Raw genomic sequence first — 27,522 nt, forward strand, 5'->3', positions numbered from 1 at the left:
TCTGTATGCACACTCCTTAAATAAATAGACATTTATAAATAAATACATAAATACATAAATAAACAAGCATACATGTCTATTATATAGTAAACATTCACCAAAAATTAATTCCCTTTTTTTAAAATTAAATTTGTTCTCATCTGCCCCAGTTTGGATTTCATGTGCCCTTATACTCACAGTAGCACATGTGTGTACCTGCTACCCATTGATTCCATTTAGTTGTTCCTAGGATTCTATGTGTGGAATTTTAAGCTATAGCCACACCCTTTAGCTTACTTCCTTGAAGCATTAGAAACAGTCTGTTTTATTAAGATGGTTGTTTTATTTTTTTTTTTAATTTGAGTAAGATCTGAGAATTAAAAATGACAGATCTCACAATACAGTTAGATATATCAAGAACACAGATACCTGGCAGGAAATGATGCTATATAGGTAGCCTGGGACCACATCTTAAGGGTTATGTATGCCATTTCAAAAAGCAGGCCCTTATCCTGAAGTTAATGGGCAGTCCTGGAATATTCACAAGCAAGGAAGAGAAATGATCAGACCTACCTTCTACAGCAAAACTTACAGGTGATCATCCAACTTCCGTTTGAATATCTGTAGTTATAGAGTTCATTCTTTAATCTAGCTATTCCAGATGTTAGAAATTCTTCCTTCACTAAGTTGAAATCTTTCTTCTATAATGTCTTGTTGGATTTTGTTTTGTTTTGTTTTGTTTTGTTTTGTTTTGTTTTGTTTTGTTTTGTTTTGGTAATTCTGATCTCAAGAGAAACATAAGCCCTCTTTTTCTTCATATATAAAAACAAGGATGTGAACTAGATGAACTAGGCAGGAAAGGGGTTTGAGGTCTACAATTCTGACATGAACTCCTTTTAAGTCAGCTGTTTTACCTCCTTCTAAAATCATTTCTCTTTTGTTTTCTCTAAAACAAAAATGAGATCCAACTCCATTCTAACAACCTCCTTATGACCAATATAGTGTGTTAGGACAATCTGATTCATCTTTGTATCCTATGAAATGCCATGCACTCTACCCAGAAATAAACCCTCACCTATATGGTGAGGCACCCATGGCAGTAATTTTTTGGATATGACACCAAAGGCACAGACAACCAAAGAAAATAAAGACAAACTGGACTTTATAAAAATTAAATTTTTGTGTATCAAAAGACAGTATCATCAGAGTAAAAAGGCAACCGAGAGAATGGGAGCAAATGTTTGCAAATCCTATCTCTGATAAAGGATTAATATCCAGAATATGTAGAGAACTAGAAGTCAACAACAACAAAAAAAACATATTCAAAAAACGGGCAAAGGACTTGAATACACAACACTCCAAAGAAGATCTGCAAATGGCCAATGAGCACATGAAAAGATGCTCAACATCACCAATCATTAGGGAAGTGCAAATCAAAAGTACAATGAGATGTTCACCTCACATTCATTAGGATGTCTACTACCAAAAACAAAAACAGGGACATCTGGGTGTCTCAGCTGGTTGAGCATCGGACTTTGGCTCAGGTCATGATCTCATGGCTCATGGGTTCGAGCCCCGCGTCAGGCTTTGCACAGATAGCGTGGAGCCTGCTTCGTATTCTCCATCTTCCTCTTTCTCTGCCCCTTCCCCACTGGTGCACACATGCTCTCTCTCTCTCAAAAATAAAATAAACATTAAAAGAAAAAACATAGAAAACAATAAGTATTGGTGTGGATATGGAGAAATTGGAACCCCATGAGCATTGTTGATGGGAAAGTAAAATGGTGCAGCCACAGTGGAAAACAGTATAGTGGTTCCTCAAAAAATTAAACATAGAATTACCATATGATCCAGCAATTCCACTTCTGAGCAAATACTCAAAGGAATTGAAAGCAGAGATTTATACACTCATATTCATAGCAGCATTATTCACAATAACTAACAAGCAAAAGCAATCCAAGTGTCCATTGACAGATGAATGGATAAGCAAATTGTGGTATATACATACAGTGGAATATTATTTGGCCTTCAAAAGGAAGGAAATATTGATACATGCTACAACATGAATGAACCTTGAAGACATTGTGCCAAATAAAATAAGCCAGCCACAAAAAAAAAACAAATACTGTGTGATCCCAGTTATAGGGGGTACTTAAAGTAGCCAACTTCACAGACAGTAGAATGGTGGTTGCCAGAGGTTAGGTGGAGAGGAGAATGAGGAGTTGTTTAGTAAGTATGGAGTTTCAGTTTTGCAAGATGAAAAGAGTTCTAGAGATAGATGATGGTGATAGCTGCATGACCATAAAACTATACTTAGCACTACTGAACTGTACACTTGAAAATGATAAAGATGGTGACCTTCATGTTATGTGTATTTTAGCACAATTTTTTTTAATTGTAAAAAACAGGGTGCCTGGGTGGCTCAGTCAGTGAAGCATTGAGCTTTTGATCTCAGCTCAGGTCTTGATCTCAGGGTCATGAATTCAAGCCACACATTGGGCTCTGTGCTAGGTGTGAAGCCTACTAAATAAGTAAACAAACAAACAAACAAACAAACAAACAAATAAATGTAAAAACAGATATCATTCACTGATGAGTTCTGGAGCTGCAAAGCTCTCTTCCCTCAAAGAACTCTTAGAAATGTAAACAGATAATAATACAACATGATAATTGTCATAATAAGGATATGTATAAAGTATTATGAGGATACAAACAAGGGATAATTAGTTTTGCCTGGGAGAGAAAAATCATTTGTTAGGGAAAGAATGACCAATAAAGGTTTGTATAATAAATATCCTTGAAATGTCCTTATAGAGTGAAGGAGACTTAGCCATTTAGAAAAGAAAAGCAAGATTAGAGGAGAGAGGCGCCTGGGTGGCTCAGCCAGTTGATTTGAGCATCCAACTCTTGACTTCGGCTCAGGTCATGATCTCACAGTTCATGGGTTTGAGCCCCACATCAGGCCCTGCGCTGACAGCATGGAGCCTGCTTGGGGTTCTGTCTCCCTCTCTCTCTCTGCCCCCCTCCTGCTTGCTCTCTATCTCTCTCTCAACATAAATAAAACTTTAAAAGGAAAGATTAGAGGAGAAAGAGGGCAGGGCATGTTGCAGAAACCTGCAAGCTGCTGGCACACTGGAAGGCAGTGTGACAGGAGATGACACTGGGGAGATGGGCAGGACCAGATCACAAGACCTGCAATACCATGCTAACCACTTGGGCTTAACCTGAAAGATAGTCCCTTAAAGGTTTTAACCAGGAGAATGACGTAGTATATCATATTTGCATATGTAAAAAAAGATTCATCAGCAGTGTGTGGAAAAGAATAGAGATGCCAAAATTGAAGTTAAGGAAAACAGTGAGGGGTTGTTGTAGAAAATCAGGTGAGAGATTATGAAAGTTTGCAATAAGCAGAGAAGTGAGAATGGATAAAAGGGACAGATTGGAAAGATATTACAGTGATAGGATCAATAAATCTTAAATGACTTACCAGATATGTTGCACGTGGTAGATGAGGGCTTTCATGTGAACTTGTCCAGGGAAGTTTCTCCAGTGCAAACTCTCAACAATGAGTAGTGGCTGCTGGTACACAGTTTAGGAAAAGAACCTAAAACTCAACTGAAGCATAATAAGAAAGAAAAATGAATTAGTAATATCTGCCATGATGCAGAAAGGGAGAGTCCAGCACATGACAGATACTTAGCATTCCTATTGTCAGGCAAAGGAAACATAAAAATGTACTTTGTGTTTTAAGGAATACATAGGGGTGCCTGGCTGGCTCAGTTGGTAGAGCATGTGACTCTCAATCTCAGGGTCGTGAGTTCAAGCCCCATGTTGGGCATAGAGCTTACTTTAAAAAAAGAGAGAAAGATGGGGCGCCTGGGTGGCTCAGTCAGTTAAGTGGCCGACTTCGGTTCAGGTCATGATCTCTCGGTCTGTGAGTTCAAGCCCCACGTCGAGCTCTGTGCTGACAACTCAGAGCCTGGAGCCTGTTTCAGATTCTGTGTCTCCCTCTTTCTAACCCTCCTCTGTTCATGCTCTGTCTCTCCCTGTCTCAAAAATAAATAAAACATTTAAAAAAAATTTTTTTAAAAGAGAGAGAAAGAGAATACATATGGTGTATTTCCATTTTTTTAAGTTAAAGAACAGACAAACCTTTGTTGATGGAAGTCAAAATAGTGTAGATATGGACTAAGGGGGGTATAGGGGAGCCATCTAGAGTTTAGAAACGTTCTAGATTTTGATCGTGTGTATACATACATGAACAACCATTGAGTTGTACACTTAAGTTTGGTGCTCCTTATTATATGAATGGTATACATCAATAAAATGTGAAAAAAAGTTAATACGTGTTTAAGGAATGGCAAGTAGTCTGATGTAACATAGGGTAAGGAAGGAAAAAAAAGGTTAGCAGATTACTGGGACATAAAGTTGGAGAGGTAGAATAACAGTAGATTATGAAGGGACTTGAGAGCCATATTAAAGAGTTTGGACTTGAACCTGCAGGCGCTGGGGTTTTGAGGTAAGAGAAATATATGCTCATATCTCTATTTTGGCTGTAGATAATCTGGAGAGAAAAGATGCAGAGAAAGATGGAGAGAAAATTTAGAGAGAAAAAGATGTTTCTTTGACCCAGATAGGATCTCAGACCCTGTATCTTCTTGTCTAAAGGGATATCAATTTTATGACATCGAAAGGAAGAGAATCATGAAAATCATGAAAAGGAAGAGAATTCAAAAATTACCTGTGAAAGCACAGAGAGTGACTTTAATTCAAACTTCAAATATTTTTGTTATAGATCTATCATAACCACATTGTAAAATTTCAAGCCTAAAGAAAAGTGGCATAAACTACCAATAAATCCACCACAGTATTATTAGCATTTTGATATACTGAATTTCCTATGTCTTTTTTTTTTTTTTTTAAACAGTTAGCTCTTCAAGATAAGGCAGCTGGCTTATGCTGATAGGAGAGTACCAGGGGCTAGGTCAGATATGGAGAAGCATTGCCAAAAGTAGTCTCTGAGTATATTTTGGCCGGAGCAAGGCAGAATCTAAATGAAAACCAAGTCAGAAATACATGTCTAAAAAGAGGAAGTAGGGGCATCTGGCTGGCTCAGTTGGTGGAGCATGCAACTCTTGATCTTGGGGTGGTGAGTTTGAGCTCCACTTTGTCCATTTGCCAAGCCTATGCCACCAGGTGGGGTGCAAGACAAAGGGCTCTGTTCAGCAAAAGGCTGAAGAGGAAGTAAGGGGCAAGAGTGCAAAGGATGAGAAGTTCAAGAGCTAGCCTTTGCAAGAAAGCAGTATCTATAGGAAAGTCCTTTTTCTGGGCACCACTCTATATCGTTGCTTACAATGTTGGCCTAAATAGTTGTAATCTTAATTATTTTGGCCCCTTTGCACATAGCCTTAAATCATAAGCATTTCTCACGTTGTTATGTTGTCTTCATGACTACTTGTGTTTTCAAAGGCTGCTTTATTTTTAATAAAATGAAAATCAAAAATAATATTAAAAAAAAAAGCTTTGGGGGGTCGGGCTGTGTGTGCATGGAGACTGTCTGGTGTTGAATCCTGGGCCAGCCCCAGCTCAAAGTCCCAGACCCAGGGGACACCAGAAGAAGCTAAAGGACTTGAGGTTCAGGAGCAGTCCTGCTGGCTGCTGCCTCTGCTGCTCTGCCTGGGCCCCTGCCACCTGAGGACTCGGCCCTGACAGCCTCTAGGCCTAGTGTAGCCAGAGGAGCCCTACACGCTGCTGCCTGCCGGTGCTGCTGTAATATGAGCACCTTCTCCACAGTTGTTTAGAAATTAAAATGAAGGACAGTTCTTTGTCTAACCGAGATACCAACAAGCTAGAGGCCATTGCTCAGGAGATATATGTAGACCTAATAGAGGATTCTTGTTTGGGCCTCTGCTTTGAGGTACACCGGGCAGTCAAGTGTGACTACTTCTACCCAGAGTTCGAAGAAACTGGCAGCATGAAGGATTTTGGCACTCAGCCAGTAGAAGATAAAGGAGCGTGCTGCCTCCAGCTTTGCTCCCTTCCTGGAGAATCTGGGAATAGGCCCGATCAGCAGCTGCAACGCTCACCCAGAGAATTCTAGTAGCTGCTCCATGAAAGAGTCAGAGGGTGACCAGGACAATAACATAGACCGGTCCTGTGGTTTGGAGAAGTTAGGTATCTAAGTAGAAAAAGAAAAAAAAAAAAAAAATCGGACAAAAATCCCAATTTCCCATTGAAGATTCCAGCCTTTAAAAACCCAAAGTGGAGGGGTACCTGGGTGACTTAGTCAGTTAAACAGCAGACTGAGATCATGATCTCACGGTTCATAAGGTCGAGCCCCGCATGGGTCCCCACATAGGCCCCTATTGACAGTGCAGAGCCTGCTTGGGATTCTCTCTCCCTCTCTTTCTGTCTGCTCCTCCCCTACTCTCTCTCTCTCTCTCTCTCTCTCTCTCTCTCTCTCTCTCTGTGTCACTCAAAATAAGTAAACCTAAAAAAGAAAAAAAACCCAAGTGGACAATTTAGGAATTTTGATCCTTTTATATTACCTGGAATCAGCTTTGAAACCCTGGGCAGGGGGAGCTGTGCATCCCGACACCATACCATGCAGGTAATCTCCACACAAGGAAGTGCACAAGATCTATTGTTTCCCATGCACAGGTGAGCATCTGTGTGCCCGGTGTATAAATCCTTTGGTTCCTCAGGCTTTCTATCTATCTGATGTCAGGGCTTTCTGGATAACTGATAGATGAACGTGGCTGATGGTCAGGCCTTTATCATTGGGCCTCAGTGGGACTGCTCCTCTGATCTCTGAGCCTGATTCGGACTTCCTCAAAACAAATGCAAGTCAGGTGAGAGATCTGGATATTAACAGTTCCAATTTGGGAAACCAAGAAAAAGAATTACAACTGAATCTGATAAGCAAAGCTCTGTGATCTTGGCTCCAACAAGAAGAAAAGGACAATGCTACCAGTTTCCAAAATATCTAGCATTTATAGTGACTTGAACAGACTTGGGGACAAGGGCAAATTTGCTGAACAGAGCCCTTTGTCTTGCACCCCACCTGGTAGCATAGGTTTGGCAAATGGACAACTTGGTTATCTAGGCAGGTTGAGGATTCAGTTATGATCCCCTGAAGAGGCAGCAGGGGCTTCTACAACTATGTACCATCTCTTAAACTGCAAGATCATATCTGGATATATTATGCTGTGAACAACAGTTTTGTGGGGCAGTCATTTTCCTACTCTGGGTTGTTAGTTACCTAGCCAGTCCATGTGTCTGATTTGGTCCAGGTCACTACCTGCCTTCCATGCCAGGGGCAGGCCTGAATTATAGAAGAGCATAATGGCTGTAGAGACTGTGGTTTGAAAGCTGAGCCCAGAAGGGACCTCTTCCAACTGCCCTCAATGTTAATAGGTTAGTACTAGGAGCCAAGGACCAAGGCTGGGTCTCTCATCTGATGGCAGTATCCTACTGAATGTCCCTGTTCCTTGGGTTGGGCAGTCGAAGCTCTGTTATGGTGAACATACAGACTGCCACCACCTGTTGTCCCTCATGAGGGGCAGCCCCTTTCTATTCAGTCCCTTTTGAACATTCTCGACAAGAGCTGTCCTTTTGTTGTCAGAAGTCAGGTAATGGGATAGGCAAGGATGGGAAATGTGAGCCACATATCAAAACTACCTTCCACTTTACTTTCTTATCGAGGGTTTATGAAGTGTAGAGGTGTGAGAGCCCCAAAGTGAACGGGAACAGTGCTGCCTTATTTGAAATGTTTTCTTAAACCTCATTCTGTGCCCCAGTAAGGGGCCCAGCCTCGTCTGTCTGGCTTGGCCCCATGTCCCCTGCTCCACTGCCCATCTGGTGTAGCTCATGACCCAGGTACTGCCTGCCACCCTGCTTTCATACTGACCAATTTCAATTCATCTCTCTTGATGCTCCTGCTTCTGAAGCCTGCCCAGTTTCCCTTTCCTTAGCTTCTTTTAAGTTTTTCTTTTTCTTGTTCCCCGCCCCCACCCTTGTTCTTTTAGGAGATCCAGAGAAGAATCTTGCTGGTAGGTTCCTCTGTTGGGATCAAGATGGGGAGACAACCAGGGTGCCTGAGTGGCCCAGTAGGTTCAAACTCTAACCCTTGATTCCTTCCTTCAGCTTTTGGCTCCAGTAGTGGTCTCACAGTCCGTGGGATCGGGCCCTGACTCAGGCTCTGCACTGGCAGCATGGATCTTGCTTGGGATTCTCTCTCTCCTCTCTTTCTCTTTCTCTTTCTCTTTCTCTTTCTCTTTCTCTCTCTCTCTCCCCCTACCCCCACCCCGCTTGTGCTCCCCCCACCTCACTTGTGCCCCTCTCCCTCACTTGTGTGCTCTCTCTCTTTCAAAATAAATAAATAAACATTTTTAAAAATTCTTTAAAAAATAAAGATGGGGAGAGAACATAATTTTTTGTGTATGAAAGGCAGTATCATGCATAAGCATTGTTCCTATAGGACTGCCTTGCTAGATGCCTTCCTGCTGTGTCTTACTTCATAAGGAATTACATCTTCCCACCTCCATTTGGATACTGTCTCTTAGGACCTAAGTAGAAGACCAGGAAAGGCTAAATGACACACACAGGGATGGAGTGGGTACTAATCTATTTTCTCTAACCCCTGGGAATGCATCCTTCCTTACCTGAGAAGGAACTGTTTGGACTATATGGACTAATTAGTGTTACATATAGACTTTAAGGGAACCATAGTAATAGGCCTCAAGACTGTCTATTATTGTATTCTCCCCCTAAAATTGTCCAGGTCAGGGTTGAGGTGTAATTACAGACTGGTCTGTCAATCCAAGAATTGTGATCACTTCTTAGAAAGGTAAACCTTGGCAAGAGCTAAAATAATTTTGGGTGTTCTGCCCTTGACTTTATAGACATATCCTTCTAAGGAGATACAGAGGAAAAGGAGAGTCCAAGTAAATTTGGCCTACTTCCAAACAATGTCTGGGAAACAAGCTGAAAGTAAGGTCATGGTCCACTCTTCCTTCAGAGAGGGAGCTCTGATTGTGGGAGGAAGAAGTAGAAATAATTTTGAAAAATCATTGGTTCATATTAACTCCCTCTTATTTATTGTTTTTGGCTTTTGCCCTCCCATTACTAGGGCAATAGTCCTAGGCCTGTCCTGGATGGGTAAGAGGTGGGCTAGGTAGAACAGGTTCCCTGAGGGGGACAAACTAACTCCTTTCTTCTCTGGGGAGTGAATGTTCCCCACCATATAGTTTACAGTGGTTAGGAACTTGCCCTTTCCCTACCCATCTTCCCTCTAATAGCAGAATTCCTATCCTTCCTTCCTCAGTTAAGTATAGTGATCACCCTGTGATTCTATTATGTATCTGAATGTGTGTGTGTGTGTGTGTGTGTGTGTGTGCGCACGTGCATGGGGGGGGAAGGGGGTTCTTTACAAATTTTTGTAGTTTGTGACTTTTTCTTCCATACATTTGTTCCCACCACCGCATATCCAGGGGCCATTGCCTGGCATAATCACATCCTGGAACCATTGGGGAAGTGTTGTGAAACTCTCCACTGTCCTTTGTTTTGGAGATTATTATTTTTGCATAAGTAGTTGATCCTATACAGATTGCTAACTAACTGTCTATTCCCCTTGCCCCTATGGCTGCTGGTGTAAATAAACTGCATCTCCGCTTTGGTAAAAGTACTAATAAAAAATTTTTAATAGTTAAAAAAATAAATAAATACATAAATAAAAATAAAAGTTTTATTGCATTCCTTTTAATAATTTTTTTATTTCCTTTAGAATTTTATTAAAAAAGTTTTTTTAATGTTTTTTTTTTCTTCAATGGGGAAAAACTGAGAGTTTTTCCCCTAAGGTCAGAAAAATGATAGGGATGTCCATTCTCACCACTGTTGTTCAACATAGTACTGGAAGTCCTAGTTTCAGCAATCAGACAACACAAAGGAATAAAAGGCATCCAAATTGGCAAGGAGGAAGTCAACCTGTCACTTTTCGCAGATGACATACTACTCTATATGGAAAACTCAAAAGATTCCACCAAAGCACTGCTAGAACTGATCCATGAATTCAGCAAAGTTGCACAGAAATCGGTTGCATTCTATACACCAACAATGAAGCAACAGAAAGAGAAATCAAGGAATCAATCCCATTTACAATTGCACCAAAAACCATAAAATACCTAGGAATAAACCTAACCAAAAAGGTGAAAAATTTACACACTGAAAACTATAGAAAGCTTATGAAACAAATTGAAGAAGACACACACAAAAAAGGAAAAATATTCCATGCTCATGGATTGGAAGAACAAATATTGTTAAAATGTTGATACTACCCAAAGCAATCTACATATTCAATGCAATCCTTATCAAAATAACACCAGCATTCTTCACAGAGCCAGAACAAACAATCCTAAAAGTTGTGTGGAACCAGAAAAGACCCTGAATAGCCAAAGTAATCCTGAAAAAGAAAACCAAAGCTGGAGGCATCACAATCCCGGACTTCAAGATGTATTACAAAGCTGTAATTATCAAGACAGTATGGTACTGGCACAAAAACAGACACTTAGATAAATGGAACAGAATAGAGAACCCAGAAATGGACCCACAAACATATGGCTAACTAATCTTTGACAAAGCAGGAAAGAATATCCAATGGAATAAAGGAAGTCTCTTCAGCAAACGGTGCTAGGAAAACTTGACAGCAGCATGCAGAAAAATGAACCTGGACCACTTTCTCACACCATACACAAAAATAAACTCAAAATGGATGAAAGACCTAAATGTGAGACAGGAACCCATCAAAATTCTCGAGGAGAAAGCAGGCAAAAACCTCTTTGACCTCAGCCACAGCAACTTCTTACCATACAAGTTTCCAGAGGCAAGGGAAACAAAAGCAAAAATGAACTATTGGGACCTCATCAAGATAAAAAGCTTCTGCACAGCGAAGGAAACAATCAGCTAAACTAAAAGGCAACCAACAGAATGGGAGAAGATATTTGCAAATGATTTAGTAGATAAAGGGTTAGTATCCAAAATCTATAAAGAACCTATCAAACTCAACACCCAAAAAACAAATAATCCAGTGAAGAAATGGGCAAAAGACATGAACAGACACTTTTCCAAAGAAGACATCCAGATGGCTAACAGACACATGAAAAGATGCTCAACATCACTCATCATCAGGGAAATACAAATCAAAACCACAATGAAATACCACCTCACACCAGTCATAATGGCTAAAATTAATAACTCAGGCAACAGATGTTGGGGAGGAGGCAGAGAAAGAGGACCTCTTTTGCATTGCTGGTGGGAATGCAAACTGGTGCAGCCACTCTGGAAAATAGTGTGGAGGTTCCTCAAAAAATTAAAAATAGAACTACCCTATGGCTCAGCAATTGCACTACTAGGTATTTATCCAAAGGATACAAAAATACTAATTCGAAGTGGCACATGCACCCCCCAATGTTTATAGCAGCATTATCAACAATAGCCAAAGTATGGAAAGATCCCAAATGTCCATCGACAAATGAATGGATAATGAAGATGTGGTATATATACACAATGGAGTATTAGTTGGCAATCAAATAGAATGAAATCTTGCCATTTACAACTAAATGGATGGAACTAGAGGGTATTATGCTAAACGAAATGAGTCAGTCAGAGACAGACAAATATATGACTTCACTCATATGTGGAATTTAAGATACAAAACAGATGAACATAATGGAAGGGAAGCAAAAATAATATAAAAACAGGGAAGGGGACAAAACATAAGAGACTCTTAAATACAGAGAACAAACTGAGGGTTGCTGGAGTGGTTGGGGGTGGGGGTGGGGATGGGCTAAATGGGTAAGGGGAATTAAGGAAGATACTTGTTGGGAAGAGCACCAGGTGTTATACATATGGGATGAATCACTGGAATCTGCTCCTGAAATCATTATTGCACTATATGCTAACTGACTTAGATATAAATATAAAACATAAGTAAATAAATAAAAATTTTTTAAAAATGTTTATTTTTGAGAGAGAAAGAGACAGAGCACAAGCAGGGAAGGGGCAGAGAGAGAGGGAGACACAGAATCCAAAACCAGCTACAGGCTCTGAGCTGTCAGACCAGAGCCCAACATGGGGCTCAAACCCACGAACACTGAGATCACTACCTAAGGTGAAGACCTATGTGCTGCCTTTAGCATTTTTTAAAATACTGACTTTTTTTTTAAGTTTATTTATTTTGAGAGAGAGACACAGAGACCATAAGCACGTGAGGGGCAGAAAGAGAGGGAGGGAGAGAATCCCAAGCAGGCCCAGCACTGTCAGCACAGAGCCGGATCGGGCTTTCAAGAACTGAAAGATCATGACCTGAGCCAAAATCAAGAGCCAAATGCTTAACCAACATGAGCCACCCAGGCATGTCTACTTGATGTTTTATCTTAAGTATTTCTCCACATCACTAAGAATTCTTTGTAAATATAATTTTAGCAGCTCCAAAATATTACATAAGAGAGGTGCTAGCGGTGACTGGGTACTTCAGTCAGTTAAGCATCCAACTCTTGATTTTGGCTCAAGTAATGATCTCACGGTTCTTGAGTTTGAGCCCCACATCAGGGCATCCCTGCTTGGGATTCCCTCCCTTTCTCTCTCTACCCATCCCCTACTCGTGTTCGGGAGCACACGTGCTTTCTCTCTCTCCCACCCACCTCCCCTTGCCAAAAAAAACCCCAGTCTTTTCAGAATCTCTGAGCAAAGGCTATAGTAATCTACAAAAGTATTTTCCTTCAAAAAATAAATACTGTCTGGTAGCATAGAAGTCCCAGATTTAGGGAGAAGCAGGGACTTCCACACTTCACTCACTTTGATGTTTCCCAAGAACCTGAGAAACACACTTTTAAACTACTAAGTACCCCCATCTTGCAAGCCAGCAATGTTTTAGAGAGAGGTTTCCTGAAGGTTAGACGACATCAACAAAACATCTGTCTGGGTTTCCACAATTCCCCAGAGAGTATCACCCAAGATCACTTTACAGCTTTGAGGGGGGCTAGGCTCTCTAGGGGATCCCTCGAGGGATCACCAGTTCTAGCAGACAGCAAATGCAGCTTTGAGTTTTCTTGTTTGCACAGCCCTTGGTCCAGTTCCAAAATCTTTTCCCAGCCTTAGATCTCTCCCAACTCTCCCCCAGACTTTCACAACCTTGAGAGAAACTTCAGGTTTCCCATTTGTCTCTCTTGCCCTTGCCTGCTTGCTTGCTCTAGCTCCCCCACCCCCTACTCCAACCTCATTCTTCCGCTCTGGTTCTTCCTAGCCTTTCTTCCTTTCCTCCCACCTGCCTGAGTCTGTCTTTCAAGATTTTCTGTAAGTTTCTCTTTTAATGCTATTCTCTCTCTCTCTCTCTCTCTCTCTCTCTCTCTCTCTCTCTCTTTCCCTCCCTCCCTCCCTCCTTCTTTCTCCTCTGAGCGTTTGTATAACTTTCTTTCAAGATCTCTCCGTCCTGGTTTTCTCAAATTTTCAGCCTTTTCCTCTTCAATGGGGACACAGCTGACCTTCACTAGAAGCAGCCTTTCCCTATTTTGTTCCCAAACTTCTCTCCCTTGGACTTTTCTATTATCTCCAAATGGCACAAAAACATACTTAATTTTGCAAGAGTACCTCCCAGCGTCTTTCACACCAAAGATGGCTTTTTTACACCCTGTTACCAAGGAATACTCTTTAGGAATACTCTGAGCACTGTTATCCCTCTAATCTCCAGCATAACTTCCTTCTGGTATTTATCCTTATCATAAAGGCCAAGAAAGTATCACTTGTATCACACCTATATTTTCCCCTCTATCCAAATTGGGATACACAAGAGCACACATTTATAAGCATACTTATAGTTACAACAGGATAGGATATTTGAAATCTGGGCTGTCCTCAAAAATCTGGGACATACGTTGCTATAAATTCACCTATCCAGAATCTAGCTTTCAAACAATTTCACAGGCAAGAACTCTGAGCATCCTCAGAGTTGTCAGGAAGTTTGTGTTTGATATATTGCACTCATACTAAAAACAAGGTTTTCTCCTCTTTTCGTCCCCTCTGGGAATCAGAATTTTGACTGCACACGGTAGGATCTAGCCATGCATATTGCTATCTATAGGTCATACATAGAGGGATTCTCTAACTGGAGACTTTTTTCTAAGCTTATTTATTTTGAGTGGGGGGCATGAGTGGGGGAAGGGGAGAGAGAGAGAGAGAGAGAGAGAGAGAGAGAGAGAGAGAGAGAGAGAGAGAGAATCCCAAGTAGGCTCTGTGCTGTCAGCCCAGAGCTCGACTCGGGCTCAAACTCATGAACCATGAGATCATGACCTGAGCCAAAATGAAGAGTTGGACACTTAACCAGCTGAGCCACCCAGGCACCCCTCTAACTGGAGACCTTATGAAGGTCATATAAGGGTTCACTGAGAAAAACTGAACCCATACTCTGAAATGAGAGTATACAGTTCACTACCCATTGACTTACACATAAATATGTATGAAGATCTTCAAAGGTGGTTTAATAGGTTCTGGTTTAGGCTTTCAGTTCCTCCTCCTTAAAAAAAAAAAAAAAGTAATAAAAATAAAAAAATAAAAAAGATTAAAAAATGAGGGAAACCTACCAACTAACTGAATTCCTCAGGTCCGATTTGGGAACTTTCCTACTTACACTGCCCAAGTTCTGCTGATTCTCTTCTGTCTGGAAACTTTAGTCTAAATCTTCATGGTCGCAGGGTGCCTGGGTGGCTCAGCAGATAAAGCGTCTGACTTTTGATTTCAGCCCAAGTCATGATTTCATGGTTCCTGAATTCAAGCTCCACGTCAGGCTCTTTGCTGTCAGCATGGAACCTGCTTCAGATCCTCTGTCCTCCACTCTCTCTGCCCATCCCCCACTCATGCTCGCTAGCTCTCTCTCTCTCTCACACACAAAAAATAAATAAACTTAAAAAAATAAACCTTCATGGTTGCATTTGCTCAGGGTTCACTTCAAGTACAGTCTTAATCAATCCTATTTCTGAGGAAGTTTGCTTCCTCTAGTAAGTCCCAAACCTCTTCCTTCTTATTTATTCCTCATGGTCCCCTGGAACCAATGTATCTCTTTGTGAATTAATATGGCTCTGCCTAGCTCTAGATAATCCTAACTCTTTTTGTCACATAACTTGTCAGTGTTGCATTTTCCACCCCGTCCCTACAGTAAAGGGAGTATTTTAAAATTTTTTGTTTCCAGAGAAGAGTAACTTGCTGGTTAAAGGATCCAAGTTTAAAATGGACCCCCAGAAAAATAAATAAACATTTTAAAAAAATTTTTTAATTAAAAAAAATGGGGCACCTGGGTGGCTCTGCTGGTAAAGCATCCGGCTTTGGCTCAGGTCATGATCTCACAGCTCATGAGTTAGAGCCCCACTTTGAGTCTATGCTGACAGCTCAGAGCCTGGAGCCTGCTTCGGATTCTGTGTCTCCCTCTCTCTCTGCCCCACCCCTGCTCACACTGTCTCTCTCTCTCTCTCTCAAGAATAAACATGAAAAAAAATTTTTTTAATGGTCCCCCTGAGACACATGTGTGGCCTGAGACATCCTTTGTAATTCAATAAATATCCACCTCTTCCCCACCCCCACCCTTGCTGGCTATGGCAAGTGGAGAGTGAGAGAGGGGAAGGAGTTATTTTTAAGTATTTTGTGCTCAGTCTTGTGCAGGCTACATATGCTGTAGAGTTTATGCACTTTGTTCCCAAATGTGACTTTCAGCTTTTACTTTACATGCAGTTTCAGCAAGTTTGGGTATCTAGTTTCTATGTCTACAGCAGCCCAAAAACAACAACTAGTGAGTGGGTAGGAGTGGGGAGGGGGCAGAACAAGAATAGTGATTAAGAGCACAAATTCTGGAGTGAAACTGTGAGTTTGAATTTTGGCACTGCCATTTCAATGCGCTATGACTTTGAATGATGAACCTGACTTTTTGCCTCAATTTCCTCATCTGTAAAATGAGAATAATAACGGTACCTATTTCACACAGTTGTCATAAGTTTATATAGTTAGTACATACAAAGTGACTGCAACATTAAGTACTTTATGAGTATTAAGTGGAGTGGACACGCAGGCAACTGTTTTATGAAAAGTAAAGGAAATAACTTACAGAAAATGCGTAATACAGACCATAATAGATGTCCAAGTGCCCCTTGCCATTTGCTAAACATGCTTTAGGCTGGCATCCTACTAAACGTATGCAGCATGGTGCTTCCTTGGCCCGATATATCCTACTGCCTTTCTTTGCTGGCAAGCTGTTCATTCTGTGTCACCCAACTTAAATGCATTTTACCCTCTAAAGCCTCCCTTGGCTTCTTTGGAGAGAATGAGTCACTCCCTCTCCTTCAGTTTTGCAGTACTTACCCCACCACCACATTTGATTGTATTGTGTTGTAATTACTTATTTATGAATCCTCTTCCTCACCAGATTGTATGGTCTTCGTCCATGGAAGAGAAATAAGACCACATCTTATTTTCACAGCATCTAGCACAGTACTTAGCCCTCAAGAAATGTTCTGGTGAATGGATGAATAATAGCAAACACTTACACAGTGCTTAGTTCTAGGCTCTGTTCCAATGCTTTACAAGTATTAACTCGTTTAATCTTGACAACAATCCTAAGAAATAGTATTATCTTCTCTAACTTAACAGATAAGGTAAATGACACAAAAGAGCTTATGTAATTTGTCCAGGGTGACCTCAGCTATTAATTGTGGAAGCCAGGATTCAAATCTAAACAGCTGGTGTCAGAGACCGGGCTTTTAACCAGCACGCTACAATGCTTCCCAGAGAACAAGAGCACAAGCAATCACACACAAACCTGGCTTCCCCAAACATCTCACTTTCTTACGTTTTGGAATGGCTCACTCATTCATCCAACAAATATTTACATAGTGTTTTCTATGTGTACACCATCATGTTAAACACCCATTTCTAATTGTTCCCCTCTTCCCTCACTACCCTCTCCCTCCCCAGCTTCTACTAGCTCTACTGCTCTGTAAACTTTCATTTTCTTTTTTCATTTAATTTGCATTTCTTTCAGTTTCTTTTTTTTAAGTTTATTTATTTTTGAAAGAGAGAGTGTGCACAAGAAAGGGATAGGCAGGGAGAGAGAGGGAGAGAGAGAGAGAATCCCAAGCAAGCTCCCCAGTGTCAGCACAGAGTCAGACCCAGGGCTCAAACTCACAAACCCGTGAGATCACGACCTAAGCTAAAATCAAGAGTCAGACACTTAACCGACTGAATCACCCAGGTGCCCATTTCTTTCAGTTTCTTAAATGTATTGTGCTCTCTCTCAGCTCTGGACCCATGCCTGGCTAATTCATGCTTATCCTTCAGTTCTTAGCTTAAATTACTTCCTCCTAATAGCCTCCTTGCTCTAGGCTTCCCATTGTACTTTACACTTTCCTTATCATAGCATTTGTCATATTTACTGTTCTTGCCTGCTTACTCGTCTGCCTTCTGCCTTCTGCAACTGACTATAGCTCTGTTAGAACAAGGACTGAGTCTTATCCAGGTTATTAGTGAATCTGCAGCACCTATGTGATGTCCATAGTAGATGTTTGATAAGTATTTTTTGAATGACCAATAGGACATGAACAAGACAAAATCTCTGTGCTTAGGTGGCTCAGTCAGTTAAGCGTCCGACTTTGGCTCAGATCATGATCTCATGGTTCCTGAGTTTGGATCTTCTGTGTCCCCGCCCCTGCCCCTTCCCCGCTTGCAGAGCTCATAGGTGCCTGCGTGCTCTCTGTCTCAAAACTAAATAAACATTAAAAAAAAAAGAAAAGAAAAGAAACCTAGCAGTGAGAAAAAGTCTAGGGGGGATACATGAAAAACAAACCAACCAGATTTCTAATTCTACCTGGCGTAAAGTGAGAGAGGGGAGTTCAGCAGAGTTTTAAGAATGAGAGTTTGTGAAAAGGAAAGGAAAATGTAGTATAGAAGTCATAAGCAAGAACTATAGTAGAAATTGGTTCGTTACCTAAGTGGCTAAACCATTTTTCTGGATGTCTCAAAATAACATGAATCTAAACTTAGGCCTACAATTGACTGATCTAATATGAGTTTGGAAGCAATAGGAAACAACTTAAAAGGTAATATGATGAAATTATTTTTACTCCTTTTAAGTACCTCTCCTGTGAATTCCCATGAAAATCTCTTCATATCTCTATTATCATATTTATCATACTGCATTGCCATTGTCAAAGTGTCTCTATTCCACCTGATGAACTATTCAAGACCTGGGATTAAGGTACTTTAAAGTCTGATTCAATTCTATATATCCCTAGTACCTGAACAAAGCCAGTGCCAGTGAAAGGCTCTGAATAGTCCAACATGACCATAAAGTCTTAAATGAGCTGACCCCCATCAGTCTTCCAGCTTTGTCTCATGTCTCATACTTGGTGCTCTAGCCATTACACACCTTCAGTTCTCTGAACAAAATTTGGTTCCTTAAAGCCACTGGCCCCCACCCCCCCAACACATACCAATGCCACTCCCACTGTCTCTTCCCACTCATTTCTCTAGCTCTTCATCTGCCTAACTCCCACTCAATGTTCAGATTTCAACTTAAACACTACATTTGAAGGAAGCCTTCACCAACCCAAAGACAAGTTTAGACATTCCTATTACATAGTCCTATTGATGTGAAATGTTGGGGTCTGGGAGCCAATGGTCAAGAAAGGATTCTTGAGACCTCTACCGTGCAAAAAGGGTGGTTTTATTAAAGCATGGGGACAGAACCTGTGACAGAAAGAGCTGCACTGGGATTGTGAGGAGTGACTAATTATATACTTTCAAGTTGGGAGAGGGTTAGGGATAGCATAAGTCTCTAAGGAATTTGGAATCAAGGTTTCTAGGACCTTAAGGGGCTAGCTGTTTTTAGGAAAAAGTCATTTACTTCTGTCTAGTAAAACCTTCGTCATGAGACACTTCAGTTGTATATCAGTGGGCCATATGCTTGGAGGATGTATCTTGCGGGAATAGAGACAAAGGAAGTTTCCAAAGGGATTTTTACAGGATCCTGGAGATCATGCTAAAGTCAAGCTAAGGTTGCCTTTTGCCTCTAGCAAAGTATTAAAATGGAGGCAGCTGAGCTCCGTGATGAAGGTTACTCTGCCTGTCTCAAATACTTGTTAGTGGACTTTTAAGTTGTAAGGAAGTTTAATTTTTTCCTTTGCCTTTGTTCTCCACATCACTATAATATTCTATATTTCTCATTTGTATCATTTATCACACTTGTAAATACTTAATCATCATCTCTCCAGTAGATCATAAGTTTCATAATTCAGCACCTGGAACAGAGCCTATAAGATAACAGGTGCTCAATAAAAATTATTTTGAATAAGTTAATGAATAAATGAATAAAATGCTATTATTTATTTATAGCATGATTTTAGTGGCCCAGCTTTCAGGAAGCTCTGTATGGTGTTATGATAGATTGGAACTAACTAAATCAAACTAGTGAATCACCATTTAGTATTAGAAACACTTCCCATTCACCATTAAGAATCGGGATTGTTGGGGTGCCTCGCTGGCTCAGTCAGTAGACCATGAGGCTCTTGATATCAGGATCGTGAATTCGAGCCCCACACTGGATGTAAAGCTTACTTTAAAAAAAGAAGAAGAAGAAAAGAAAAAACTTTTCTCATGAGCTTACTTTTCCTATACTAACTTTCAACTCGTCTCTTGCTTCAGGTCCTTCTTCCTAGTTCTTCAAAGGCTTGCCCTAGCCAGCCAGCCCCAGGATTCACCTTTCCTCAACAGCCTTTCCCAGAGCATCAGAATATTATTGCTCCTAGCTCCAGACCATCTTACTTAGTACCTCTCCGGCTCCTACCAATCTATCCTTCTAGTAAGCTCTGGCACAAGGCATGGGGCCGGGTGGTGTGGAGGAGCCAAAAAAAAAAGACAGCTCTTGCCCCAGTCTGCTGAGGAAACAGAGGATAAATACAAAAAGCAAAATAACATAGCATACTGTATACCCTTAAATGTCAAATACTTTAAAGATCATTCATGAGGAAATTCAGAGGAGTCATTATCTTTGAGTCTTCATTCTTACTTACCTCACAATCACACTCCAAGTTTTGATATTTCCTTCTTAGCTCTTCTACCTTTCCCTTTCCCACTATCCCCACTACCATTACCTTATTGTAGACCCCATTCACTCTCCTCTGCTCTATTGCCACAGTCTCCCGGTTTAACTTCTTGCTTCTATTCTCAATCCCCATTCAATTGTTCTCTATTGTAGCCAGAGTGAGATTCATAAAACATGAATCTGACCATACCCTCCCCCACAGAAAACCTTTTAACAGCTTCTCATTGCTCTCAGGATAAAGTGCAAGCATTCAAGGTCCTTTACAATCTGCCCTCAACTCACCATTCTGGCCTCAAACCAAAGACAGGAGCAAGGGGAGAGTAGCTCAAGTTTTAGCTACTGTTTAGTGGTAAATCTGTACAAGGGAATAAGGTAAGGCCTTATCTCAAATGTTCGTTTCGGCATTGAACTCTTTCTTTCTTTCTTTCTTTCTTTCTTTCTTTCTTTCTTTCTTTCTTTCTTTCTCTTTTTTTAGATTTGATTTTTAAGTAATCTCCACACCATAGACCCCCTGGGTGGCTCAGTCGGTTAAGCGGCAGACTTTGTCTCAGGTCATGAACTCCCAGTTTGTGGGTTCAAACCCCAAGTTGGGCTCTGTGCTAACATTTCAGAGCCTGAAGCCTGCTTCAGTTTCTGTGTCTCCTCTCTGTCTGCTCCTACCCTGCTCATGTTCTGTCTCTCTTTGCCTCTCAAAAATAAATAAAAAATGTTTAAAAAAATTTTTTTTAGAAAGTAATCTCCACACCCAATGTGGGGCTTGAACTCACAACCCTGAGGTCAAGAGTCTCATGTTCTATCAACAGAGCTAGCCAGGTGCCCCTATATATTTCCTTTTTCTTCTTCTTCTTCTTATTTTATTTTTTTATTTTATTTTATTTAAGAGAGAGAGAATCTTAAGCAGGCCCCTATATATTTCCTTTTTCTTCTTTTTATTTTATTTTATTTTATTTTATTTTATTTTATTTCATTTTATTTTATTTAAGAGAGAGAGAGAGAATCTTAAGCAGGCTCCATGCCCAGCTTGGAGCCTGAAGCGGGGCTCAATCCCATGTCCCTGGAATCATGACCTGAGCTGAAATCAGGAGCTGGACACTCAACTGACTGAGTCACCCAAGCAGCCCATATATATTTCATTTTTAATGAAACATTTCCCAGATGTACAAAAAATTATAAAAAATAATATAATAAATATTGTATGCCCATGACCTACTGAAGAAATGAAACATTATCAATAAAATTAAAGCCCCTATATACTCCTCCACAGTTGCCTAGTCCTCTCTTCCCCTCCCTTAGCATCCAGAAGTATTTAGAATCATGAATTCGGTGTTTTTCATTCCTATGTATGTTTTTGTTTGTTTAATTTTATTTAAATTCTAGTTAACATACAGTGTAATATTAGTTTCAGGTGTATAATTTAGTAATTTGGCACTTCCCATACAACACCTGGTGTTCATCATGACAAGTATACTCCTTAATCCCCAACACCTATTTTTTTCTATTCTCTTCTATTTTATTAATAGTTTTTTTAATTAGAAATTAATAGTGAATTTTATCACTCTACCTCCACCCTTTATCAAGATGGTTATATGGGTTGTCTCCTTTGTCTTATTGAAATGGTAACTTACAAATAATAAACCATTTCCAAGTTGAACCATCATTGCATTCTCGGAATTGGGCCTCCCTGATCATGATGCATAACCTTGTGTTACACACCTGAATTTTATTTTTTAATGTTTTAATTAGTACTTTTGTATATAATAAGTGTGGTTGGTAATTCCCCATCACCTATTTAACCCATTCCTCCACCCAACTCCCCTCTGATAACCATCAGTTTGTTCTCTATAGTTAAGAGTCTGTTTTTCCATTTCTTTATATCAAATGATGAATGGATAAAGAAATTGTGGTTTATATACACAATGGAATACTACTTGGCAATGAGAAAGAATGAAATATGGGCTTTTGTAGCAACGTGGATGGAACTGGAGAGTGACATAAGTGAAATAAGTCATACAGAGAAAGACAGATAACATATGTTTTCACTCATATGTGGATCCTGAGAAACTTAACAGAAGACCATGGGGGAGGGGAAGGGAAAAAAATAAAGTTAGAAAGGGAGGGAGCCAAACCATAAGAGACTCTTAAAAACTGAGAATAAACTGACGGTTGATGGGGGGTGGGAAGGTGGAGAGGGTGGGTGATGGGCATTGAGGAGGGCACCTGTTGGGATGAGCACTGTGTGTTGTATGGAAACCAATTTGACAATAAATTTCATATTAAAAAAAAAAAGTCTGTTTCTTTAGTTTGCCTCTTTCTCTTTTTTTCCCCCATGCTCATTTGTTTCTAAAACTCCACATAAGAGTGAAATCATATGGTATTTGTCTTTCTCTGACTGACTTATTTACACTTAGCATAATACACTCTAGCTCCATCCAAGTCATTGCAAATGGCAAGATTTCATTCTTTTTATGGCTGAGTAATATTCCATTGTGTATGTATACCACATTTTTTTTTTTAATTCATTCATTAGTTGATGGACCTTTGGGCTTCTTCCATAATTTGGCTATTGTAGACAATATGCTGTAAACATTGGGGTGCATGTATCCCTTCAAATTAGCGTTTTTATATTCTCTGGGTAAATACCTAGTATTTAGTAGTGCAGTTGCTGGATCATAAGGTAGTTCTATTTTTAACTTTTTGAGGAACCTCCATACTGTTTTCCAGAGTGGCTGCACCAGTTTGGATTCCTACCAACAGTGCAAGAGCGTTCCCCTTTCTCTACATCCTCGCCAGCACCTGTTGTTTCTTGTATTGTTGATTTAAGTCATTCTGATAGGTGTGAAGTGATATTTCATTGTGGTTTTGATTTGTGTTTCCCTGATGATGAGTGACGTTGAGCATCTTGTCATGTGTCTGTTAGCCATCTGTATGTCTTCTTTGGAAAAATGTCTATTCATGTCTTCTGTCCATTTTAAACTTTTTAAAACATTTATTTATTTATTTATTTTGAGAGAGAGAGAGAGAGAGAGCGAGCGAGCATATACAAGCAGGGGAGGGGTGGAGAAAGAGGAAGAGGGAGAATCCCAAGAAGGCTGCACTCTGTCAGTGGGTAGCCCAACACAGGGTTCAATTTCAGGAACTGTGAGATCATGCTCTGAGCAGAAATCAAGAGTCATCATCGCTTAACCAGTTGAGCCACCCACGCACCCCATCCATTTTTAATTGGATTATTTATTTTGAGGGTGCTGAGTTTTATAAGTTCTTTGTATATTTTGGATACTAACCCTTTATCAGATATGTCATTGAAAATACCTTCTCCTATTCGGTAGGTGGCCTTTGTATGCTTCTATGCTTTTTTTTTAAGAATTTTTTTTTAAGTTTTATATATTATTTTTGAGAGAGACAGAGACAGCATAAGCAGGGGGAAGGCAGAGAGAGAGAGAAAGAGAGAGAGAACCCCAAGCAGCGTAGAGCCAGACGTGGGACTTGAACCATGAACTGTGAGATCATGACCTGAGTTGAAACCAACAATTGGATGTTCAACCAACTGAGCCACCCAGGCACCCCTAGACTTTCTTAATTTTTTTTAAAGAATCTCTTTTATGTATGATGTATGTATGTATGTATGTATGTATGTATGTATATATTTATAAAGTAAGTTTTATGCCCAATGTGGGGCTTGAACTCACCATAACCAAGTCAAGAGTTGCATGCTCTCCTGACTAAGCCAGCCAGGCACACTTGCTTCCAGACTTTCAATGCATATTCATATCTGTGAACAATATGTTGTATTATTTTGCATCTTAAAACTCTTTATTTTTTTATATTTTTAAAGATTTTATTTTTAAGTAATCTCAACAACCAATGTGGGGCTCGAACTTCCAACGCCAAAATCAAGAGTCACATACTCCACCAACTGAGCCAGCCAGGTGCCCCAATTATTAACTCTTTAATTCAAAATAATTTAACATTTTATGGGGTGCCTGGGTGGCTCAGTTGGTTAAGCCTCTGACTTCGGTTCAGGTCATGATCTCACAGTTTGTGAGTTCAAGCCTTGCATCAGGCTGTCTGCTGTCAGCACAGAGACTTCTTTGGATCCTCTGTCCCCCAACCCGCCCCCCCCCCCCGCCCCGCCTCTCTCTGCTCTACCTCTGCTCATGTTTGTTTGTTTTTCTCTCTCTTAAAAATAAACATTTAAAAATACAGTTTCAAAATAATTTAACATTTTAAATTTATAGAAGAGTTGCAAAAACAGTTTTTCTGAATATCTTACTCAGCTATGTTGTCATTTTAAATAAAAAAGCAACAGACAGACATTAAATTGAAAGAATTCAAGGAATCCAGCATCCTTCTTTAAATAACTTCTTAATGCTGCAATCCAGCTAATCAAGACATGAATGTAAGGAAAGAAAAGAAACTATAATAAAGGACTGATGATGAAAATGGAATCTACTTAAAACTGGAACTAAGCCTAAACAGCTAGATGAGTTATAGTTATAAAATAAAATGTAAATATTATGAATCTTGGCAAAGTAAAAATAATGAGCCACAAAAATTAGGCAGTAGAAGAGAGGAGATGGGGGAAGTATAATGTATTAATCACACCATGACAGACAATAATAAGTTAATATTGTCTAACATTAAAATGTGTAGTTTAAAAAAAATGACAATTCCAATTATTTTCATAATCTTTTAATAAATATAATTTATCACCTTTTTTGTTATTTTTATTCTTAAGTTAACTTCAACAAGACCTTTTTATTAAACATTTTATTTCAAATATCTTGCTCAGTATGAGCCCTTTGAAATTATTTCAGGTATTGATTATGCTGTGTAAATACATATAGAAATGTCCACAATGATTTTCCCCATACATTAAAAATGCTATTTTGAGAGTTACAATTAAGGGTGATCTGTTACTTTCTTCCTTGTGTTTTTCTGTACTAGAATTTTTTATGAGCGTGGGTCATTATTTTTTTTTAAGACTTTATTTTTAAGTAATCTTTACACCCAATGTGGGACTCGAACTTATAAGTCTGAGATCAAGAGTCACATTCTCTTGGGGCACCTGGGTGGCTCAGTCGATTGAGCGTCCAACTTTGGCTCAGGTAATGATCTCACAGATTGTGGGTTCGAGCCCCCCATTGGGCTCTGTGCTGACAGCTCAAGAGTCTGGAGCCTGCTTTGGATTCTGTATCTCCCTCTCTCTCTGCCCCTCCCCTGCTCAATAAAAATTAAGAAAAAAAAAAGAGTCACATTCTCTACCAACTGAGCTGACGAGGCATCCCTGTATCATTATTTTTAAAGCATGATAAATTTCTACTCTAAAAAAGTAAAGAGAGAGGGAGTTTGGTTCTGAGGAAATACTCCCTAACTTTCGAGAGACAGATTCTTTCAAGAATACCAATAGTAATAGTTTTATTATTGAGTGCTTATGCTATTCCAAAGAGTTTTCATACAGTATCTTTAGTACCCACCACAATTATAAAAGCTAGGCATGATAATGCCTAAATTACAGATGAAGCCTTTTGCCCAAAGTCACATATCTTGAAAAGGTCAAAATCAAGATGTGTACTCAGACCTCTCTGATTCTTTTTTTTTTTTCAACATATGAAATTTATTGTCAAACTGGTTTCCATAAGACCTCTCTGATTCTTTACATTGAACCACTTTTGTATCCATATAGGTAGGGTTAACTCATTATAATTAAACTTTCTCTTTGAATTTCTACAACCTTGGATTATTCTCTGGATGCTTGATGATGAAAGAGTGGGACACCCTCAAAAAGTCTGGAATCAAGATTGCCCCTGAAATAAAATCTACTCTGCACAAATGAAATTAATCATCTGTAGGAAACTAAGAACCCATGTGTAAAACTGTGTCTGAGAGGTTTGGGAACATTCAGAACTCCAATCAACACGATCTGGGAGTATTCTGAAAGCTGCAGGCCTAGAAACTGACTGCTGTGTAATAACTGGAAACCACATCAATTGCAATACATCTTGTTTGGAAAACATCTATGTGAATGGAAAGGAAAGATGGTCAACCATGGAATCTTGAAAAAGGAAAGTCACAGAAGTGTCTCTCCAGGCAATGTCTTGTGGTGAGAAATCTTAGCTAAGCAACATAAACACCATGATTTCCTTGAAAGACCTAGAAAACAGCCCTTTGTTGCATGTTGGACTTGCCTTAGCAGCTTTTAAAATAAGACTCCAAAACAAAAATAAGGTAATTAATTAATTAATTAATTAGTTAATTAAGATTCCTATCTGGGCTTTAACACAGAGCAACTGAATCAGAATCTCAGTGGGTCCCTGGCATGAGTGCTTTAAAAATCTTTCTAGGTGATTCTAATTTGCAATCAGTGTTGAGAAACAGCTGAAGTGAGTAGAGTGTCCAATCTCATTGACAGAGGGGACCTCTCTTGAGATTGACTCATACCCTTTGCTTTAATTCCAGGCCTACTCAGCTACTCTCCAATACTTGGCTTCCCGTGTAGCATGTTTGGAGGGAGAAAGTGCACGGATCTTCTGATGTGAGTGTTCTGGCCTGCTTTGCAAATTAAACTGTCTTTGCAAATAATTTTTTTGCAGATGAATAAATGGACTTCTGGTTTATGCATGTTACATTGAGCTTTGTTAATGTATGTTTGAGGATATGTCTCTAATCTGAGAGACATATCCATTCTTTATGTGCCACAAAATCAGGGTTCCTGAGACGGTCAGGATCCTAGACAATGGTAATGCCAGTCTATGGGAATGAGTCTGAGTGGCCATCTGACCTTCTCCAGGAACACATCCTTTGTCCTACTACAGACCTATTTTTCTCCACAGCCAGATTATAAGATCTTTAAGAGCACAGACCATGGCTTCCTTTTTTTTTTTTTTTTTTTTTTTTTTTTTTTTAAATCTCCTACTTCTGCCTAGTACACAGCTGGGAAGTTTTAGAAACTTCCAAAAGAGATTAGGAATATTAATGAAGGATAGAATGTACGTAAATACTCTTACTTGTGGAAACTTGTGTTCAGTCTCTGTTCTCAGACCGAAAGGCTGAGGCACCCAGGCAATGGTGTCCACAGTTCTGAATTGGATGCCAGGTGCCAAGCAAGGTACCTCATAGCTGAGGCTTTGCAAACAGGTGCCTGGGACAGTAAGAGGGAGGACAGAATTCCTAGCTAGCTAAAACTCCTTTGTTCTTCAGGTCTCAGACATCATTTTTCCCAGAATATTTTCTCTGGTTTCTCCTGATTCCTTTATGCTAGCCAGTTCCTCTTCTCTGTAATCCCACAGCCTGCTCTGCTTTTCCTCTATCGTGGCCATTATCACAGTGCATTCAAACTGCCCATTCACACTATACCAGACTTGGAACTCTTAAAAGCAGATGCTAGTCACTTTTGTGGGTTTTTTTTTTTT

General features: G+C 39.9%; 1 protein-coding gene, 1 long non-coding RNA gene and 1 other non-coding gene across 3 annotated transcripts; all 3 read left to right on the forward strand.

Moving 5' to 3' along the window:
- LOC111561741 lies at positions 1–26,736 on the forward strand. The gene is made up of 2 exons (XR_002744486.2): positions 1–573; positions 26,570–26,736. It is a non-coding gene; the product is annotated as an uncharacterized LOC111561741 (long non-coding RNA).
- On the forward strand, positions 3,745–3,817 carry TRNAE-CUC. Its single transcript has one exon. It is a non-coding gene; the product is annotated as a tRNA-Glu (tRNA).
- LOC101091387 (ataxin-7-like protein 3B) lies at positions 4,902–6,283 on the forward strand. The gene has a single exon (XM_045035842.1). It carries the CDS (start codon positions 5,789–5,791, stop codon positions 6,077–6,079), a length of 291 nt encoding a protein of 96 aa, XP_044891777.1. The 5' UTR covers positions 4,902–5,788; the 3' UTR covers positions 6,080–6,283.
- Positions 26,737–27,522: the final 786 nt, after the last annotated feature.

The sequence above is a fragment of the Felis catus genome, chromosome C1 (genome assembly GCF_018350175.1).
Source record: "Felis catus isolate Fca126 chromosome C1, F.catus_Fca126_mat1.0, whole genome shotgun sequence".
NCBI classification, from domain to species: domain Eukaryota; kingdom Metazoa; phylum Chordata; class Mammalia; order Carnivora; family Felidae; genus Felis; species Felis catus.